The sequence below is a fragment of the Gobius niger genome (genome assembly GCF_951799975.1).
Source record: "Gobius niger genome assembly, chromosome: 12".
In the NCBI taxonomy this organism is placed as follows: Eukaryota; Metazoa; Chordata; class Actinopteri; order Gobiiformes; family Gobiidae; genus Gobius; species Gobius niger.
Genome location: NC_136863.1, coordinates 21,913,649 through 21,935,968, shown reverse-complemented (window position 1 = coordinate 21,935,968; position 22,320 = coordinate 21,913,649). Strand labels below are relative to the sequence as shown.

General features: G+C 41.3%; 1 protein-coding gene and 1 long non-coding RNA gene across 4 annotated transcripts in view; both read right to left on the bottom strand.

Annotated features, from left to right (window-relative positions):
- The window catches only part of tp53i11b (tumor protein p53 inducible protein 11b), a 28,881-nt gene extending 7,244 nt beyond the window's left edge, over positions 1-21,637 (bottom strand). Inside the window, exons 1-4 of one of the 2 annotated variants that reach the window (XM_079567950.1) lie at positions 21,517-21,637; positions 21,203-21,312; positions 4,915-5,054; positions 60-118 (exon numbers count right to left, since the gene is read on the bottom strand). In XM_079567950.1, the coding sequence (XP_079424076.1) occupies positions 60-118; positions 4,915-5,054; positions 21,203-21,221 (218 nt within the window). In that variant the 5' untranslated portion in view covers positions 21,222-21,312; positions 21,517-21,637. The remainder of the gene's footprint in view (positions 1-59; positions 119-4,914; positions 5,055-21,202; positions 21,313-21,516) is intronic. The other variant, XM_079567951.1, reaches the window with a different exon arrangement.
- LOC306971619 overlaps positions 1-22,320 on the bottom strand; it is a 159,542-nt gene that overhangs the window by 129,159 nt on the left and 8,063 nt on the right. The gene's annotated exons all lie outside the window — the stretch shown is intronic.

The following is a 22,320-nucleotide window of genomic DNA, read 5'->3' as shown; positions in this document are numbered from 1 at the left end:
CCAGTCTGTTAATTACATGAGCTGTCGGATGCTGAATAAACCAGCGGCTGAAATCTCACCTCAGCCCAACAGGCTCCCGGACTGCAAACTTGGTCTCGTTCCCGAGCATCTGACTGATCTGTGGATGACAAAAAAGACGGGGGGAATAAATTGCAACAGCATTTCATTTTAACTGTGATGCACGGTGACAGCTGAGACCACAGTGGCACGTAACCCAGAATGAAGCACTCTCGGTGGAGGAGTAATGTTTTCAGCACTGAGCGACTGAAAGGAGCGCATTAGAAAAGCAGCAGGGCAAATGGGTACAGAGAGTAGCGGATCTATTAAAATGCTAATTGCACGCTATAAACATTGAGACACCTTATTATTTAGTTGCGAGTGAGAGCAACAAGTGTATGGAGAAAAAAATTGCTGGGAAACTAAAAGGCAAAATAGGCTACTGAAAATTGCAACGACAATATTATGGGTGCTTTTTGAACAGACACTTACAATGTCATAATAGATGGTGGTCAATTTTTACCATAAACTGCAATCAAGAGACCGTTGATACAGGACCTGATTGTTCATACATTTTTATGAACTTAAAGCAGTGCTGCCTAAGTATCTCATGCCCCTAGAGGCCATAAGCGCCACTGCAGGTGTGTGGGACTACGGAAAGGATTAATTAAGTTAACAAAGTTACTTAGTACTGCTTTAAAGATGTCAGCCACAGTAGGGATTGCTTCATCTTTTAAAATGACTAAATGAAAACAATAACATCCACAAGCGGCCCGTCAGAAGTTACGCTTGCTTTAATCATGTGCACAGCTGATGGAAACTTCAGGTCCCGTCAAACCACAGCATCAGTGCTTTCTTTTCAAGTCTTTTGTAGCTGCAGAAAGTCGTACAACACAGTTAATCTAAAAATACAATTTTGGCATAAAAAAAAAAAATCACACACAAAGTGCAAACAAGATCAGTCATTCCCGTCTAGCACTGTTTACAAAGAGCAGACTGTCAGGTGTAAAACAGATTTCTGCATGAGCAAGTTCCGCCTGAGTCAACGGAGACAAACCGCTACATGATAAATGTTACACCAATCAATATCTGCAGAGACTTGGCATTTTACCATTTCCAATGACTAACACACATCGTAAAAAAAAAAAAAGGGAGCTTTGACGTTGTGGACAAAAATGGGTGGGAAAAAAGATGTAAACATCAACTCTATAAGTTTATGAACATCTGACAGACTTCATTGCCATAAGAAAAAAGGTTATTTTTAAGACAAAATGTATATATGTGAGATTTCTTCTGCATTGTTCAGGGAGATTACTCCCCCCAAATAATGCATAAAAAAAGCAGCTGCTGAAGTATATGAAGGTGAATGAGTTGATGCCCGATGTGATCACATGACCAGGTGAATCAGACTCCCTCAGGGTTGTTTTTGACAGAATACATAAATATTCATGAACGGCATGAGGAGTACTCAGGAGAGCAAGGCCTCGTCTGACGACGCATTGGAGGAACTGAGTGGAGAGAGATTTGCGGAGAGGGAGCGAGAGAGGGTGAGTGAGTGAAGAAAGAAAGAAAACAGGAAAAGGAAGAATTACACAATGGAAGAGTGTGGAGAGATGCTTAATCACATCTGCTGCGGCTGGGCCCGTCATCAATCAGTCAGTCAGTCAGCTCGACGGAGTAAAACAACTCAACAAACCATGACAAATGAGAAAGGAAATCAATCTATCACAAAGGCAGCCCAATAGTATAATTCATGCCTGTCATTTGACAAATAGAGGATATAATTTCATAACAGAAGACCCAGGCAATACAGCGAAACGGCAGAATTACAGAAATTATATTCATTCGTTCATCTTCTTTTATTTGAGCAGCTCAGTTTCACAATATTCAGCAGATGATATAACAAAGCAAAAGAACTGATATGAAGCCCAAAAGGAGTAGGCAGAAACAAGAAGCTTGTAAGCGCCTACCCCCTTTCAAATTCAACAGCCACAACACCATTACTACTATCAGTCCATATCATCTTTACTAAAGCTGCAGAGTGCATTGTAAATGTGTGACTGGAAAGGTACAGAATAGCAGCCACGTCATCCAAGTTGTTTACTACATCCTGTGATTCGTTTGTCTTTTTTTAAATGCATGTAACAGAGAGGAATGAATATCCCCATGTCATCACCATCAAGACATCCAATCAAACAGCATGTTGCATTTCTCTATTATTGTGTTGCTGTATAACTACATGACTCGATTATGACTTGTTATTGAGCCCAAATGTCTATCACTAATCACTAGTCATCTGCTCTGTGTGTGAGAGCCCTCAGTTGGCCATGATTTTTCATTGTAGCAGAGGCTCTAAAAGTCGTCAGCTGGACAGCTTTGCAAATCTCTACTACAAGAACCACCTAAGAAAATATTTGACATTGTTCATACCACCAGATATTATCCAGGTCTATAAAAAGCACTCGGGCCTAATCTAGAACTGAACAAAGTCTATAATGGAAGCTTTAAAAAAGGAGTAATCCAAAGGAAGACCAAAACCTCTATAAATGCACAGTCAAGCAGGGGAGCTTGAGTGCAACACGAAGAACCTCACATACTGGAGAGTGAGAAACATTGCTCTACTTCACCAGCCAACTTGAGACCAAAAGAAATTGTAACCAATTTAAAACACAGACGTGGACTGGAAGAGGGACAAGTTTGCTCCTCTTGAACTCAGTCTCTCATGGCGGCCGTGAAAACAGAAAGCCACCGACTCTTCACTGACGTATTTCTGCTGGAAAGCGCCTTATCTGTGAACAGTCAACTGGGCAGGAAGACCCCGTCAGAGCTGCGTATCCTTCCTGTGTTTACTGGGAGCACAGAGACCGCACCAACTGCTTCCCCTCCTTCCGAGTCTTTACAAACGGCAACATGTTTGAGTACCTCCTTTTCACAAAGGCCTGTGCCAAGGACGACGAAAGCGACTCAAGTATGTCTCATTGTGAAAGAATAGGTGAACAATTACTGTTTTGAGTCAGCGATTCTTAAAGTCAGGGTCAGTCGATATGACTACACAATGTGTCCAAGGAGAGTCTTTGAGAGATCCCTGCTTGCACTTAAAAATACTGGCTTTAAATTTAGTATCTTGAGCAAGTTTGAGCAACTGCAAGTTCATAAACTAAAGACAATTCAGATTTTACACACAAATTCAAATTTACTTTCACCTCTACTGACGAAGGTTTGCAAAGTAAATGGCATCCAGCATGAACCTTAAGTAAAGATTCAGCAATCTCTTTTCAAATTTACCAGCTGATCGAATGTAAAGAACCCAAAGCAGGACAGACTGAATAATTCTTGTTCATATTAAAAATGCAGTTGATGTTTGTCGAAGCTGCATGTCCCCCTGCTTTGAACAGGGCAACTGGGGTGATGCGCCCTCATTTGGATTTGCTCATACAAAGTCTGTGTGTTCTAAAAGCAAACAAAGTCAGCGAAGAGAGAGAAGGGAGTTGTCTTCTCATCACAAACTATCAGCCACCAGCGTCTGTCTCACTCTTTCTGTTCGAGCTCCTTTCTCCCACTTGTCTGATTAATATTTCATTGCAGAACTGTCTTCTCTGTCTAAGCCCTTCCTAATGCAATCTTATATAAAAAAAAAAAGAAAAAAAATTGTAAAATGGGGCACGCTGCAGTCAAATGACGCAGAGGATTGTCTTCCCTTGTTGGGCAGCTTGTGGTCGCAGATTTTTACCATCTTTGAGTACAATCCATTACACACACACACACACGCAACACTTATGAATAACAATTACAGAATTCTATTTACAAGAGATGCAGGAGGGGTCCCAGGGGGGTCAGTCACACCTCAGTGGAGCAGCAAAAGCTCAAGAGATTAGCTGATCCAGATTCAGCGATGCATAAGCACAACGCAACGGCACAGTGTCTAGGTAATGAGCCAATTAACAGTCCATTGTAGCTTTTAGACAAAATCTATATCGCTTTTTGAGGCTAATGAATCCCTCAGTGGAGTATCACAGAGGAACAGCCTGAATGACAAAAGCGGTGTACTGCACAGAGTTTAGAGCTGTGCATGATTAACATATGACTTTCAGGAGTATAGTGTAATAATCCCATAAGCGTCTTGCCATGAACATTTATGCTTTTGACCAGGTAGTAGCGATGCACTATATAGCGCAAAACACTTTCAGAACAGTCTAATCATTTGGAACAGAGAGGGAAGAGGAGGAAGCACCTTGAGCAGCGGCGACAGAAGTCCTTTATATCCGGTTTTGCAGGACTTAGCTTTCAAATGAGGCGTTACACTGGCCTCTGGGCTGTAAACTTTTAGATTTGGTTGAAGTCGAATTGGAGAAAATGTGCTCGGGTACGGTGGGGGTTTGAGAGATTAACATATGTGAACATTCTCTTATGTGCTCCTTGGTTTGATTTTGATATACAGATGAACTGTGTCTGAGTCTCGTCCGTGATTGGCCACTTGGCGCCGACTTCTCCTGTTTCACATGAAAGTGCTCGCAAATCCCCAAAGAAACCCAGGGTTAACTTAACCGACTGATAACGCACTTTGTAGTACCACTTATCCAAAAGCTCCATGTCTGGGTTTGTCGACCCGGGTTAGAGGAACAGGTTCAATCAGCTTTGTAGTAAACCCCTCAGGTCTTAAGTGGTCTTTGTAGGTACACGTACACCTTTGCTTTCCTCCCCCAAAAAGTAAAAAAACAAAAATACTACAACCGTATTCACCATAGTTACCATTCATTTTCCCTGTAATCCAATTTGCTTGGTGTATGAATGTACAGCACCTCTGGGTCTCTGCATCAGCGCTGACCGTTGTATCTTGGGTACAATCTGGGACAGGCCCTCAACCCACCACAGAAATAAGCAGAAGAAGATGAAAGGAGGTTTAATATGTGCTCAAACCTTTGATCGGTGCACTTCCCCATCGTCATCCTCCCCGCCGACTCCCAGGATCTTTCGACTTTTCAGGCGGCTGATCAGATCCGTCTGACTGTGCTTCTTCATCAGAGGAGGGTGAGGTTTGGATGCCATTGTGCACACACCTAAAACAACAAGAGAGGAGCGCAACAGATGAGAGAGGGGAACAGACCAACAGCGGCACGGAATCTAGGGCTGCGTGGCACAAGGAGGTATTTTTATCACAAGATCGACGGGGGGAATATAGTTTGCATTGTGTTAAAACTCTTGGATAGTTGCGTTGCCAGGCTGTCGAGCTTTGAGCCAATCACACACAGCAAATCAAAAGCCAAAAATAGATAAAAGAGTTTAACTAAGGTTTAGAATCATTGTAGCTGTTGTGTGATCTTTCCTGAAACGTCCATTTGAATGACGATTTTCTGGTCGTCCGTCCACTCTACGGTTCTCAAGGTCTACACGCCACTCATGTTGTACATCTTGCAATACCACAAGACTCTTATGAAATACTAGGACATATAGTTCCATCAAACATGTCCGTCTCTCGTGACTCAAGGCTAAAAGTTCACCCTTCAGCCCCTGAGGTCAACAAGGCAGGTGACTATCAACAGACTCCTGCTCAAGCTGACGGATGTCTACTGTAGGGTGCATATTGATCTAGTTACAGTGGAAATGAGGTGGTGTTGATGTCGCCTCGTACTGCAGTCTGCCCTCACCTTGGTAACACAGTGCACACACTTTCATGTGACCTTCTCAACTATGTCCATCAGATCACCATCTCTTCTTCATTTTTATCCCTTCCTCTTTTTCTTACCACTAAAAACAGAGCCTTCTCTGATGGTTGAATCGGTTGATTTGTGATGAAGATAGCAGGAAGGAAAGCAAGTGTAATCTTGATGATATCTTTCAGTAAGGCTCACGTGCTGATAAAATGACTTATTTCCTGCGTGAGTAGAAGCATTGTTTAGATCTAGGCGATAGAGTGCACCTTCAATAAGGTTCAAAGTTACAGACTCCAGAACACACACAAGCATTACAGGAGATTTATTGAGCACAGGGAATTTCCTGAATATCTGAGGATATCAATAATTCATTAATTTATTCATTACTTTTTTCCAAGTATAATATATAGTCCAGCGTTTTAGTGTTGTGTCTAAAAAGTGAGTGAATGCTGCTAGTACGGTTATAAAAAGGGACTGGCTGCATTGTATTGGTTGTTTGCGGTCACTTGTTGACAAAGATGGCCGCCCTGTGTGGCTCTATTGATCAGCCTTAATGAATAGAGCCTGTGGATTCAGTGGGAGTAAGTAACGATGAACGAAAAGCAAGCCATCATCATTGACCTAACAGCGAAGCCTCCACAGACAAACTGTACCCGCAAACAAAGATACAGTGTGCTCCAAAATTGATGTTTTTCTTCTCACAGGGCAAATCGGCATCGTGTAGTACAGCAACAATTATTGAGCTGTTCGGAAGAGGAGGATGACATCACTCAGAGAACGCATACCGCAGGGGGAAAGGCACACATAGTTTAGTAAGCTACATCCTATCTGAAAACAAACATCCGGCAAAAGGCATCAAAAGGGTGCTGCAGCTTTGGGCAAAAATGCAGGTCAAAGTACACCCACTGCACTCTCATTATTGATGCCCTTTACAATCATCTGGATTGTATTTTATAGTCATGGGAGCTTGAAATGCCCACTCACTCATTCGATTTGGTCTCGACACCTCAGACATTGGAGGGTCAATGAAAAAAAAATGAATATTGTATTGATTTATGTATTTCTCGGTCTTTCGAACACAACTTTTTCCTTTAAGACGGTTTATGTCCATTGTTTATGTCCATAAATTAGGACATTTTCCATTTTCAATGTCCATAAACTAGGACATTTTTCTTCTTAATGTTCCATGAGGATGGAAAATGAAGACACTTAGTATTTTTTGACAGACAAATTGTTGGAGCTGGAATTCAAACCCACGGGGCTGAAGCTACGCCAAATGACAATGAATTATGTTTATCTTTTCTTTGCCTGTGCAACTAGAGTGGCTGGTTGACAGCGAGTTCTTTCACTGACAAAGGGTTTCAGGGAGCATGAATGTAGTCAGTATTCAGGCTCATGCAGTCAATTGTTGCACTTTCGCAGGGGTTGTAACTTATAACAATGCTTGTCCCGGGCAATGGCTCGAATTATGAAGCCATTGGAGCCTAATGAATGCTGACCAAAAGCAATAACATTACGAAGGATATTGGCCTGCCCCACTGTGTGCCCATCAGCCCAGCAATAAGCCAGTAAATACAACAGACAGCGTTTCTATTCATAGGCATCGTCATTTTCTTTTCGCATCCCACATCCTCACATACCCCTGCATGTCGCTCCCTATGCATCTTCCCACTAGAGCTTCTTGACTGCCAGAGTGATGCTGAGGCAGTTACCTAGCAACCACCAATAGGCCAATCGGCACTTTCTTATTGAGAGCACCTTTGATGATTGTAAGCACCTCTGATGACCAAGAGTATGCTGGAAGTCAAGAGCTGGTTCAAGGCATCTTACCGCAGCCTAGCAGGTGACATTTTGGAGGATACTGAGAAACTTTATGAGTTTCCAAAGCTGTGGCTGTGGGGGCTTGGCGATGCGGCGAGGAAACAAGATTATAGCAGTGTTGCAGATGGGGCGACAGTGGTGCAGATGGTAAAGTGAGTCGTCTTGTTACCGGAGGGTTGGTGGTTCAAATCCCCAGGTACACACCGTCGTTGTGTCCTTGGGCAAGACACTTCACCCATCTTGCCTCCAGTGTGAATGAGTGAGTGGTCCCATGATGTAAAGTGTTTTGAGTGCCTAAAGCAGGTAGAAAGGAGCTATGTAAATGTGACTATTTCAATTTTATACGTCTCTTCATGTTCATCAGTCTTGATTTGGGATTACATTTAAAGTGTCTTGAATACAAAATAAATATAGCTTTTGGTAACATTCATAAAATGCACAGACATTAAAAACAACAACAAAATAATCTGAACCTAACGCGCATTACGCGACGCCTCACACTGCACTCCCCTTCAACACACAAAGGTTCCAAGGAGCAGAATCACATCTGAGATAGATTTGACTGGCTTCAAATTTGATGAAATGCCTCAGTAATAATATGGGATGACACTAGACAGACTCATTGCTATTACGCATGAATCAAATGCAGTACAGTAATGTACATCGGAAAGTGGCACAAACATGCTTCTAATTTGATGCTGAAACAAAAGTGCCGCCTGTCTTTTGGTAAAGTAGGACCTGATGCCAGGTCATAATCTTCCAATTACACTTTTTCACATCTTCAGCAAAGCAAATTGCCAGGCAATAAGAGTTTCTTCCAGCTTGGAAAATATTTGACCAAGGAGTTTACGATGTTGCCAGAAAAAAGTCCACCATAAAACTTGAAACTGTAGTGTTAAACTTCAGAATCCTGATATACTGTATATGTCCATTGTTTGTTCATTTAATTCAATTGTTTTTTTCAATGCTTTAAACTTAAGGACCAAAGACTTCCTCCTTCTAATAACAAGCCATGTGCTCTTACAAACACAGGATTGACAATAGACGTGGTGATTGAGATTGTGATTGATCTTTAATTTTCATTATTGCACAGTCCTACTTGAGACCAAAGGCTGGAGCAAATTGAGACCCCTTGAGGATAAAAGAAAACATATGGCTGTAAAAGAAGCGATGTAGTTGGCACATCTACAATCAAACATGACAATTTATATTCCGTGTCCCTTTCCAAAACAGAACCTTTTGTAGCTCTAACTAGTTCACTCTTGTACAACACACTTACATCATACTGATCCTTAGACATTTCATTACATACCAGTTCAAACATCCTTAAAATGTTACTTTGACACAGTGTTCCTCCGAACACTGCCAATGTTTTTGCATCTCTGTATGTGTGGTAAACAGAAAATCAAAGCCCATCCAAGAGTGTGGGTGAGGACAGGTTGTTCTACCTGAAGGCAAGAATCACAAAGCTAAAAACAAGCTAACGGCACCATGAGACGGCAGCAAACACACCACGCTGTCTCTGCTCCTTGGCTTGGTGATAAAACATGTGCTGGTGAAAGGAAAAGCTGCTAAAAAGAGGAGAATGATATTATTATTGGAGAAGTGTGAACTTCGTGTGAGAAATCTAGACTCCGAATGTTCCATAAAAAACAAAAAAAAAGGTATCAAATGAACAAAGCGCTTGCTTGGCTGTCGACAAGCAACTGTGAATAAAACGTGTTACTCGAAATAAAAAAAGCGCAGCTCATCTCCTCCTCTTCTCCATAAATAACAGAACACAGATGTCCAATCACGCCTTAATCCCCCTGTCGGCACTATGTTTAGGCGCCGGGAGCAGATAGCATACAATAACACCTCTGCGCGCCAAGCTGTACAGTCCAGCGTGTATCCGTCCTCAATGAAAAGCCCCTCTCCGCTGCCCACTCGCTACGATTGACTGACTGAACCAGTACTATATCCTCACCGGCTAATGCAATGGTATGGATTTGTCACTCCTTTGGGAACAATGAGGCTTTTAGAAGCGATTCTTAGACCTGAACACACAAAGATAAAGTCTCCCCTCTCAGATGCTCACAAGGGGGAAATTCCAAGCACTAATTGGGTCTGGTGGTAGCATTGTTAGGCCTGGCTGTCGAGGAATAAGATATGTAATTACTACTTTGATGAACATTGCCAGTGCCAACAATAAACTGTACTGCCGGGACATTGAAGCAGAAATGTTTTCATTCGTTCACATCATTTCAGGCCCCAATACGAAAGTTGATTACGCCCCATCTCTGACAAACTGAGAACCGCAGTGACCTTTTTGCCAAAAGAAATAACAAGCGATCAAGAAACTGAAAACAATGAATGAAGTGTGACCACAGCGGAATAGACCGACATGGGTTTGTGCGTCATGTCACCTCCTCTCCCCTGCGCTCATCGTAAAACTGTAAACAATATTAAAACAGAAATCAGTATTTCAAAACAAATGCATGTCACACTGTGCAAGCACAGAAAAGAAGTATTTATCTTCATGTCACGTAAGGTAATGGTTTATGCTCTGGTGCTCATGCTGCAGGGCAAATTAAAAATGTCTGTCAGTCACAACAAGGGGAAAAAATGGGAACGTGGCAAACTCAGACAGCAAAACAAGGCTGCATACCATATATAATCAGGCAAAAACACACACTGGTCTTCAGTAGGCCTAAGAACCTAAAAACGTTGCAGGCGTTGCACTGCAGACTGCAGGGCTTAATGCTCAATTCCAATTTTTTTTATATACATTTTTTGCATGGTCTTTCACGGGATGTGGCTCAAATGTGTCGATCATGAGCAGTAGGCGGCACAGCGCTGTTTGAGGAAGTGAACAGAAAAAAGCGCTGCGGATCTGGCAATGGAAAACTTTTGGAAACTAACAGAGGGAGTACATCAATAACCGAATCATTTTGAGAAGGAAGAGTGAGTTTTTAGGACTATGGAGCTTTGTGGAGCAGAGGCAGCGATGTCTTTAACGTAAAGAGGGAGAGGGGAGAGGTCAGGAGCTTCACTCATGAGTTCATCATAACAAGTGCACGTATGCTTTTCCCTCTACTCCTCTCTACTTTACAGCAAAATGATTCAATGAATGGTATTTGTAGCGCATCAATGACATAAAGGTCAGATAAATGTGTCCTGGCTGTTCAGATTGATTGAAAAGCCTGCAGTCTGAACACATGTATGCTAGTTTAAAGGAATAGGCCACCGTTTTTACATACTAAGATATGTTCTTACCTCACTTTAGACGTGTTAATATATCCCCGTCTGGTCTTTGTCCGTGCGCTCTGTCACGCAAACGGAGCACATACGCAGCCTCTCCCACATGTCCTATAGCTCCAAAAAAGCTCACGATAGAAGCTACCAAGCTCTTCCACGTGTTCCCTATTTAAATAAAGTTACGTGAAGTGTTTTCATGCGAAGTATATTTACACAGAAATGTAACGTGTCGATTTTATAAGCAAATAAAAAGGGGGACTATATTGTGAGGCGTAATGATACGAGGAGTAAAACGTCCGCGCAGTAACTCCTAAAGACTTCCCCCCGCTCACTTCCGTCAATAACCTTTAGGAGTTACTGCGCGGACGTTTTACTCCTCGTATCATTACGCCTCACAATATAGTTCCCCTTTTTATTTGCTTATAAAATCGACATGTTACATTTCTGTGTAAATATACTTCGCATGAAAACACTTCACGTAACTTTATTTAAATAGGGAACACGTGGAAGAGCTTGGTAGCTTCTATCGTGAGCTTTTTCGGAGCTATATGACATGTGGGAGAGGCTGCGTATGTGCTCCGTTTGCGTGACAGAGCGCGCGGACAAAGACCAGATGGGGATATATTAACTCGACAAAAGTGAGGTAAGAACATATTTTAGTATGTAAAAACGGTGGCCTATTCCTTTAAGTAGCCTGTCAAGAGACACAACGTGTGAAAGTCTGTGAAAATACCATTATTTCTCAGCACACACGCCCCAATCCCCCCACCCCCAATATCACCGTCCATCACGACTCACTGTAAACATCGTCAACTGACAATTATGGGAACATCGCCCAACCCTATTGGGTGGGATGATTAAGTTTTTCAGAAAGAGACTTACTGAATTGGCAGGACTACACAAACATAGCAGAATATGGGAACTATAAGTCTAAAACTATAAACTATAAGTTTGTCTGTAGAAAGAATGACACGGCAGTGCCTGTCAAAAGGATTATGTGCCAAGTGTCTGAGATTAATACTGTAAAACCATCTGGGGATAGAGCAGTGGCCGAGGCAGTGGAGTTTCCCTGACTAATGCTCCCTCATTACATCACAAGGCAGCGAGCACCAAGGGAATTTACTCTGTTGGCCGACTTTCTCCAACTCAGTTATATAACGTGAGCTTTACTGCAGTTACTTCTTACAACAACCTCGGGAGACTTGCAATTATGTTGAAAGGAAGCTCAATCTCAGCAGTGACGGTGGCAAATTCCAGAGCATCATATCACAAAAGTCACTTGTTCAATTCAGGAAGTCGGTATATTCAAATGGCTCACATAAAACAAAATATTGCATTGGAAAGTCAGCCTTATATTCTAATGGTTATGGTTATTGTCTATGTGAATGCCTAATTTAGCAGAGTTTTATATGAGATTCCGTGCCAGATATCAAGGCTTGGGACTTATTTTGTGGGGCAACGGAAGAGCAGGAAGTCAAGCACATGATCTTTCGGCAATACAACATAATCAATAGCTAGTATGAATGGCATGCAGCATAACAATACCCCAGGCATACGATAAATTGGGCTGTTATAATCATAGAACTGAATTAAAGCTTTCATTGAAAATTCAGTGATTCATTGCTTGAAATATTTCAGTTTGAACCCATTCATAAGAAGACACAACATCTCTTTATTATGATGTCTTGCTGTAGGCTTTTTTTGTTCAAGACACAATTCTGAGGCCTATTACCACATCCTTGTTGTGGAGTCTATAATGGCCGGTCGGTTGTTTTGCTTCAGTGCTCCGCTGTGGGCACTATGGATAATGACTGATTCGACAGCACTGCGGTCCAGCTGGGTCTCCACAGACACCCCGCTGACACTTCATTTCAGAGGAGGCACCCCTCGCGTTCACTAAAAATAGGGTGTCATAAAGGAAAACTGCATATCTTGACATAAAACAAAATACAAAAGGCCTTGGCTGTGATGACTTGTGGTCATTTCGTGAAACCTATGAGGCGCAGGAGGATAATTTCACAGCGTTTGAACGACAGGTGGCTGATTACACCATCTGTTACTTAGGGCTCAAGCGGGGCACAGGAAGACGGCGCAAAGAAGGAACTGGCACAAGGGCTAAGCAGTGTATCACAAAGTACTTCTTCATAACATCAGGGAAAGAAGCTATGCAATCTCGCGTTCTTAATGACAGCCTAAATGTGTCACAATCAAAATTTAACAAAAGTGGACCTTAAAAAAAGCATGTCACGGCATAGTAGTTTTACATTTTTGATCTATTATAACAAAGCTATTGATGTGTTGGTGCACTGAAACGAAAGCCAGGGAAGTACCACAAGCCGAACACTTTAAACAAATCGGCCACAGCTGGGAGTTTATGAAATTATTCAGAAGTGCCTCTGCCAAAGAAAGCGAAAAGAAGCGGCTTAAAGGCGAACAATGAAGGCAGGTTAACGGTGGCTAATGCTAGCAGTCAGCAGTGAGTGAAAATCCCCACTTGCAATTGTGTTATGTCGTGAAACATGCTTGTTTCATAGGACTGTCATGTCTCTCCTCTGGAAAATCTGCAACCAACTGTCTGTTTGCATCATGTTTATTACCCACTCAGCTCACTTTGGCCGAGGGGGAAAAGAGTGCCTGGTGGTATGATATGAGCTGTTACTTGGGGGCTCGAACGGGCCTGGGGGAGGCCGACTCTGTGGGAGGCACAGGCTGCCAGTGTCTGTTTGGTTTTTCCACTTAGGGAGCCATCTCGACGCGGCGTGTTCCGTGTGAATTCTATGCAGAATCTACAGAGATGTGGTGAGATAAAGCCAAGCAGAGACACGATGAACACATACCGCTATGAGAGAATTATCTCCTCCACAATCAGAGCTGAGCGGGGAGCGGCACAGGACAAGAGCATGGCTTCAGGTCAACAAAACATAAAAAAAAAATGTTTTTTTAGGCAGGCAGAATAGCCTGTTCCACTGTATTAACACAGTAATCAGGCACCGACCTATGACAATCTGGCTCATTTTAGTGAGCTTTTGGCTAATTGGCTGGATAGATTTTAGTCATATTTTCAGTAAGAACACGAGACAGCCTAATCACCACATGCATCACAAAAGCTGCAATATTGGATATTCTCTGACCCCTTGACAATACTTTGAACTCAGACCCCTTGTCTACTCTCTTAACTACTCTCTTGTCCATTTTATTTTGGAACAAAAAGTAAATTTTCAGTCTAATACCCAATAACAGGTGTCATAATGAAAAAGTTACTCCACGTGTTATGAAGATGTTTGTTGTCGTATCCATTACAATTACAAACACAGCGTATTCATTTTCATGCATTATTCATGTTCTCATTATGCCTGAATGAAAATATGTCGAGTTGAATACAATGCAGGCTAAAATGCCAGGCACATGTTGTCTGGGGAAACTGTGATCCATGAGAAATGGAATGACGTGACACACAGCTTATAGTTATTAAGAGATGCATCTCTGTCTGCACCCAATTACCCTCCACGGGAATTTAAAACTGTTACCACAGGCAACCGCTAATGAGATGGGGTGACGACATGACCAACGGCTTAAAGTGCTTTGCAATATAAATGATGATAAAAAGACATGGTCAAAATGAAGCTTTCCATATTTGGGGTAAAAAAATAAATCCTAATCACACGTGTTTAAAAGCTAAATTTATATGACATAGGTTCAACTGGGATCTGTGTGGCAAACATTGTGTGGCCGCCTAATACAAGTGGATTATAATGTGTAATGAACAGTCATATTGGCACGTTGAGGCCGCAGAGGGGATTAGGCGCTGCAGATGAATGTCTGTATTTGAGTTGTGTACTTTCTCTCCTGCCGCGAGGGAAAGTCAATATAACCTCAGCTCAACTCATTTTGTGCTTCTGTGGTTTGTAATATTTCAAATATGTTGTTTCATTTGCAAGGGGTATCTGGGACTTCGATCAATATGAAATTAGATTATGTATGTTACGAAGTGTAATGAAGAGAAAAGAAACTCTGGGAAATGCAAAAAGTGAACATAACTAAAATGAATTGCAGTTAATGAGTTTTGAAACTAAAAAGACAACAAAACATAGGGTGAAAGAAAATATTGATTCTGAAAAATGCCAATTCACTTTTTAAAATCAAAATATTCAAGAAATAAATTGCTGAGATAATTGATTTGATATTGCACCTAAATATAAAAAGAGTTTTATAAACAAAGCCTAATGTGCTTTTCTTTTACCCAGAGAAAAGCACATTTTTCTGGCGCAACCTTGAAAACCAACAGAGTTCTGGCCCTGTAAAGGTGGCATCATTTTTTACATTTTTATGTTATTAAGAGGCTGCATTGTGTTCTCTGCAGCACTTTTCCAAAACCACACCACCTTTGCTCTGCCCGATCCCGTCAGACCTCGGAAACTAAGCAGGGCCTGGTCGGTTCTTGGATGGGAGACCGTTAGGAAACACCCGGAAGCCTGGGAGAATATAGTGTGAGTGAGTGGTTGGTGGTGGTCGGAGGGGCCGATGGCACAGATTAACAGCCTCGCTTCCATCAGTCTACCCAAGGGCAGCTGCGGCTAATAGAAGCTCATCACCATTAAGTATGGAGTGAATAAATAATGCACTGTAAAGTGTCTTTGAGTGTCCAGAAAAACGATATATAAAACCAATGCGTTTTTATTATTAAGAACATGTAGGCTGCAAAAGCTGTCAACACTTTTGTAATGAGGGTGATTTTCCTCATACTTTGCTACTCGAAACTTATCTGATCTCTGATTTACCTGTGGCTGCTCTGCCTGACCACATCACACTGTCCTGTACTGACTATTGAAGAAGACTGGGAGCAAGTGCAGGACTTTTGTTGTTTGTTTTCTGTTCCATCCAACAAACAAAAATATATTGTTATGATGATCAGCTACATTTTCTAAAAGTTTCTAAAGACACCTACACAGAGAGATGGACTATATTTTAATGTGATGAAGTTTTGAAGTCTTTAACGTGATATTTACAATCGGTAAAACTTACTGTATGTCAATAAAAACATATTGAAATTACAAGAACTAAAAATACTGAACCAGGTGACAATGATTTTAACTAACCCTATACTGATCTTAAACTAGAGTATGGGTATTTGAAGGCTTGAACTTGGTGCCTCCTTGTCCCTCCTCCTGACTGTGGCACCTGGTTGCTAGGCAGCCGTGCTCTGACGACCAGTGCTGATCCGTGCTCGATCTGCGTCACAGAGGATCTCTCATGCGGAATTAATTGCTTGGTAAAGGTCAAAAAGAGACCCTTGAAAACACAACTTGCCATGTACACGCGGGGCAGGTAACAGAACACACCTTCAACCTGCACTACCAGAGCACATTCAAGAGAGTGTGTCTGATAATCCTGTCCTGAGTATTCCTGGCAGGAGAACAGAGGTAATGCATGCACCCACATGGACACATCATTGGGCAGTAAGCAGTAAGTCAATTACCATTCAACACAGAGTGAAGAATTAAAGGGATATTGAGGATTTTTTTGTAATTCATGTAGTTCTTACGTTTGAAGAGTTTCGTGGTGCTAGGCTAGTGCAAGGCTAGCGCATTTCTACGATATCAGCTTGTCTGCATTAAAAACAGTCTGACACTCTCCACAGTGCACCTGAGGCAAATCACTTATAACGCCAGACTAACAATATAAATGTCTGTGTCGATTGTAGTTATTTTAAATGCAAAATGGTTAAAATTATTCTATTTGAGCAGCATCAAATTATCATTGAGATCTACAAATATCTTCTTCTGAGACACTGAAGAGGCACCAAAAGCCCCCCACACCTGCAGCACAGAGAAGGCGTCACAAGAGGAGCTACAGGAAACAAAAAAAGGGACAAACAAGGAGATGGTGAAAGACTGCGGAGGGAGCTGTGCAGGAGGAGGAGGAAGGAGGAGGTGGAGCTGACCAGTGCAGGACACCACGCTCTGAGACGGGGACAAGCCCAGGAGGCGGTGCACCGTTTCAGATGATCAGAGGAGACAGAGGGCAGCTACAGTTTCTCCGTCCTCCAAGGTCATGGTCCAGTTGACTAACAGTGGCAGCGCGGCTCAGCCGCAGCAGCAGCTCAGGACTGACACCTGAACACTATTTTGTTGTACGCTTGTACAATGACTACAAAACACTTACTTACTTATCAGCTTTGTGGTTGTATAAGCTACACGGCAGCTGAGTGATCTGCTAGAAAATAGTCCCTCAAAATGCGATCATTCATGTGATGCAAGGTCAGTTATATTCCAAAAATTATTCTATTGACACAGACATTTATATGGTTAGTCTGGCGTTATAAGTGATTTGCCTCAGGTGCACTGTGCTGATACCGTAGAAATGCGCTAGCCTTGCACCAACCTAGCACCACGAAACTCTTCAAATATAAGAACTGCATGAATTACAAAAAAAAATATCTCCAGAAATCAGCAACACTCTGGATAACTAGGAAATGAGGCCCTATGTCAAAAATCCTGAAATATCCCTTTAAGGCTGGAAACACCACCAGCATTAAGGCAATGGACAAGGACTTTATACACACATTGTATTTTTGTACTAGAGTACTTACAGCATGTACAGTAAATTATGGAACATTTGTAGGGTAAAAGCATCCTGTCCATTTGGGGAAGAGACATCTTGTATGTATAATATCTTGTGCATTGCCTCATCCCGTCACTATATCACAGCACCTAATTTCCTGTTTGTATGGTGCAGCCCAATTGGCATGAGCCATTGCAGATGCAATGACAGAAACGCTCAAATCGATCTTTCTCATCAGTACTGAAGACTCTTCCCACTAAGACCTCTTTGCACTACAGCAGTGCATGCACAAACTGCTCCTGTTACTATTCAGACTGATTACTTTGTCCATCACACAGACACACAGCCAATGATAAACACTCACCATGTCAGAAAATCTATACAAGTATTGCATTTTCTATTCTCTTCAGCCTTGCTGCTGTCTGCACATGAGACACATTGACCCTAAAATGGACCTGGTAATTACAGCAGGAGCAGGCCTGTCATCAGTGGACTGGACACGCACACTGGTCTATAAGAAAAGGATATTTGTTTCAGAGAAAGATGACACATGCAACAACTTTTGCTTTGCTTTCTTTTGGAAGTTCACTATTGCCTGCAGCATCGGTTGCTTCTCCTGCAAAGAGGCCTAATAAAAGGCTTGTTTGTCTCCAGTGAATCGGGAGCTTATAGGGTTTTTAATAACTTCAGAGTTTTGAATTTCCTAGATCTCTGACTGAGGCTGTGTGTTGTTTATCGTACATGCTGTTTAGGCCTCTGAAGTGGGATAATAATAATCATAAGTAAGACTTGTAATCAAGTCTCAACAGCCACAAAGTTCAAAAGAGGGCACATACTGTACGCTTCACTTCACTGCAGTTTCAAATCATTAAGAAGCTCAAGCCGACAACATTTTACTTATCTTCATGAAGATATAATTTAGGTCACACAGTTGACTGAAATTCTATTCATATATTTTGTATATTTAAAAAAAAAATACTGTGTCTGCCAGTGTCATCCTAGAAGTTTCCTATTCTGAACAGATCCAACTGCATGAATCAATACTCATTTTGGGATATGAGAATGTCGCCTCTTGGAGGACGCAAGTTCACCCACGCAACTTGCTAATCAGGTTTCCAGTGAGCGCCACAAATGCCATGAGGGCTCAGCTGAGTTTACACAGAAACAAATGAGACTCAACCTTGGCCAGAGGCAAATCAATCCCTGCGCAGGGCACAGGGTGGCTGACGTCCAAACACCACAGGCCACAACACTAATCAGCAAAAGGTTCTTTTGTTGTGTCCGAGCCCAATTAGATTCGGTTTGTGTCCTTCCTGGCACTAAATTGACAATGTGATTTCTAAACTGATTTTCAAGAAAATCAGTATAAACCCCCCAAAAATATAGTCACCAAAGTCAGTTTGATTTTTTAATATTGTTTTATCTGTCTGTGAAGCACTTTGGTCTTCCTTGTGTTGTTGTAAGGTGCTATATAAGTAAACTTTGATTGATTGATTGATTTAATTCAGGACCAAGACATGCTGTGCTACTAATGGTGCAACTGCCAAAATAACTAATAAAAAAGGTTTTTCACTCAAAAAAGCACATTTCATTTTATTGATATAGGAAAAGGGAAAGGAATAAAAATGTATTTGGGGCATATTAAAATGCTAATTGGTCCAATAGGAGTCTGGTGTTAAGTCATTGAATACCAGACTCAGACTTGCAGCTTTACAAAGAAAACCTTTGTAAAGCTGTAGAAGCTTTGGAAAAAGAGGCCAAATACAAGTCTGCTCCTCAAAGGCTCCCATTACAATATGAAGGTCCGTCAGTCTGTCTACAGCACGCAGCTAACTGCATCAGGACTGCACATGTTATTATGAGATTATAGTGATGTTGCTTTACACTCTATGTCGAGAGCATTTTCAAGTATTCAAATGGATTCTGCCAAAGCTGCCAATCATTTGCACAAACTGCAGAGTATTTAATTGGCAAACATTTACATTAAAGTGCATATGACAAGTTATACTATGTTATACGGTATATATTTTAAGGAAGGAGTTGCCCTATTTTCAACGGTTTGATTTTTTTAGTGTATCATTACAAGAAGAGGTAAACATTCCTAACCTTCACTATACAACCATACTGTACAAAACCCATGAGCAAGTCCCAGTTGTTCTATAGAATACTCTTCCTGTGTCATTGGTGTGTCAGGAGGAATTTTTTGCTGGTGATAAGCAACAATAATTATCCCATGAAGAAGAAAGCCACGAACACCTGTCATACTTACAATAAAAAATGATTGGCCTCTGAATTAAGCAGAAGCAAGTACTTTATGAAATTAATTGTGACAGATTGTGTTGTTCAGTGATATTTTCTTTCACCGCTGTTTGTGACAAGCTGGTATCATCGTTGCCTTTGTATTATCTGAATCCAGCTCTGCATATTTTCTGAAGCGCATGAATGATTTTGTGTTTCGTTGAAAAGGTTCAGAGTGGCCAATGTCATGTCCTCGTTCGTTTCTATGATGTTGAATGGTTTGTGTTTTACCTCGTCTCAGTGTAGCTGGCTTGTGATTGGCATTTAAGAAAGCGTTCACAGAATATGTACGATTATGTCCCAGAAAGTGCTTTAGTAAGTCTGTGCAAAGCTCTGCGCAATAATGAGTGTAACATGCAAAACGGGGAGGGGAGGGGGGACAATAGAACAAGTGGTTCTTTGACCAGGTGTCATCGGGAGCCTGTTGTTTGGGCTCCCACATCTGCTTTGTGTTCTCTCACAGTTAGATTGTCCCGGTTATGAATTACAAGCCTCTTCCCAACTGCATACTTCAACTTATTTTTGAGAGCATCAAAATAGACGCTCTCGCTCACTCCTTCAGTCTTAACCACCCCAACAGGAAATCACTTAAGGGTCATTGTTCCAGCAAGAGCAAAGAGGCTGTAACGCTTCCTATAATCGCATCTCTGGACATGTTTAATGAATTGAACGAGAAAAAAAGCGTAGAGGTTGATGTATAGCTACTTTGCTGCACTGTTAAGCATTTATCACATTGCACCAGCCCCTATGGCTCCTCAGAAGGACAGCCTCACAATTGTAACTGGGCCTGTCTGTTGGTCTCTCATAAGGGGCGTCAGAACCGCCGACCTCTTTGTCTGACCCGTCACCTAGGACCTGTTTGCCATGGGAGACCCGACCAGGGGCACGAAACCCATGACAACATAGCTCTCAGGATCATTCAGACACTCAAACACCTCCACCACATTAAGGTGGCGGTTTGAAGTGGGGCCTTGTATTTATAACAAGGATTCATTTATTCAACCGAGACTTCCAATATATTTTTCACGTCACACTTCATAATGGTGTAGCACAATTTAAAAACCATGACTGTGAGCATGAGCAGTGTGACAGTATTATACTTAAAATCCCGCTGCTATAGTCAAATGTTAACTCTGTGGGATTCTTTTATAATATTAATGTGTGTTGATGTGTGGAGTCAGTCATGTGGAATTGCTATTTCTCTAATGGGACAACTAGAGCCTTTTTTATTCTGCATTCAGTTGCATTACAGGTCAAATTGAAATAATAGCTAGTACTGTATTATAGGTTTGATAACAGTCTTGAAAAATACAGTTGCAATATTTAGCAAAACCATGTTTACAAAAATGTGTAAATCCGAGACGACAGAAGACTTGATTTTGCGATACATTGTGGCTTTGTGTGTGAGCTAATATCAAGGATTTAGCATAATATTGGAAAATATATTCTATTGAAATACAGTACATGGTGTAATCATTAGCATTAGACGCAATATTACAATATTGCGACTGTGACAAAGCTAAGCCTTCATGCCCCATTAGTTACTGCAACAAACTAACTCAGAGGTAATAATTGTGCAATAAAAAGAGACAGAAATGTGATTTTTAGTCTTTTTTGAGTGAATAGGGTGTACCTACTGGGAGATAATGCTTCCATCTCTGTCAGGGCTTTCAGGTTCAGGTTTTCTTCTCTTTATGAACTGTTTCCCTCTGCTGAAAGGTTACCCGGAGGTCAGCTAACCTGAGGACTGCAAATGTTATATGTGGTTTAGGAGCTGCTGCTCACTGGAGGATGTTTCAAGTCCATGTAGCAGCAAAATAATGCTAAACCTGATACAATATTAGAAACACTGCACCATTGCTTACCAAATGTAAAACTATATAGAGAATACTTGATAATAGACGTCACTTCGTTTTCTTTCTGTCAACTCAAATAAAACAAAAATACTTACAAAGTGCTGAGGTTAGATGTGAAGTTCACTTCTTTCTCGTAACCGCTGGTGACCAAAGATAAGGAGTGTCCAATAAGCAATATTCACTATTTTTCCCAAACGTCTCCCGTCCAAAGTTAAACTGCAAAACAGAACAAATAAAATACACTTTTAGTCAACAAGTCAATAAATCATGAGACATATTAGCGCTCAGTGATGTTCTGCATGCTGTGTTGATTTGCTGTCAGTGTTATTTTTACTGAAGGAATGGGCAGAGAATGCATTAAGCGAGTCAAGCACACAGACTCACACGAGATGCGATGCAACATTACTATAAAACAGAGAGGATCATCAAACATTTATGTCATGAGGCCAGCTCTGAGCATCAGGGGAAATGACTAGCCAAAAATACACATGAAACACCCAGTCTTTTCCAATAATAAATAGAAGAGATAAATGAACCAATAATAGCATGCCATTTGTTTGTTTTTTTGGACATACTGTAGTAGTATTCAACTGTACCAAAAACAGTAAACATGAAACAGGCCATTGCGTTTAATAACAATACAATCAATAGACTGTAATTATCTAGTGACTGTATTGTAATGTCCGCTCTCTTCTTATGCATTATGTTTACCTTAGACCTCTGCAAACACATTATAAAATGCCCTTCATATGTCTTTTTTTGTTGTTGCTGTTTTTCTTTAACATATAGCCCACACAATGGCAATACTCTTCAGAAAAAATGAAATTAGATACTTTTATTTAACAATAAATGTAGATGCTTTATTGAAAACTATTCATCCAAGCCTGAAAAGCAACACA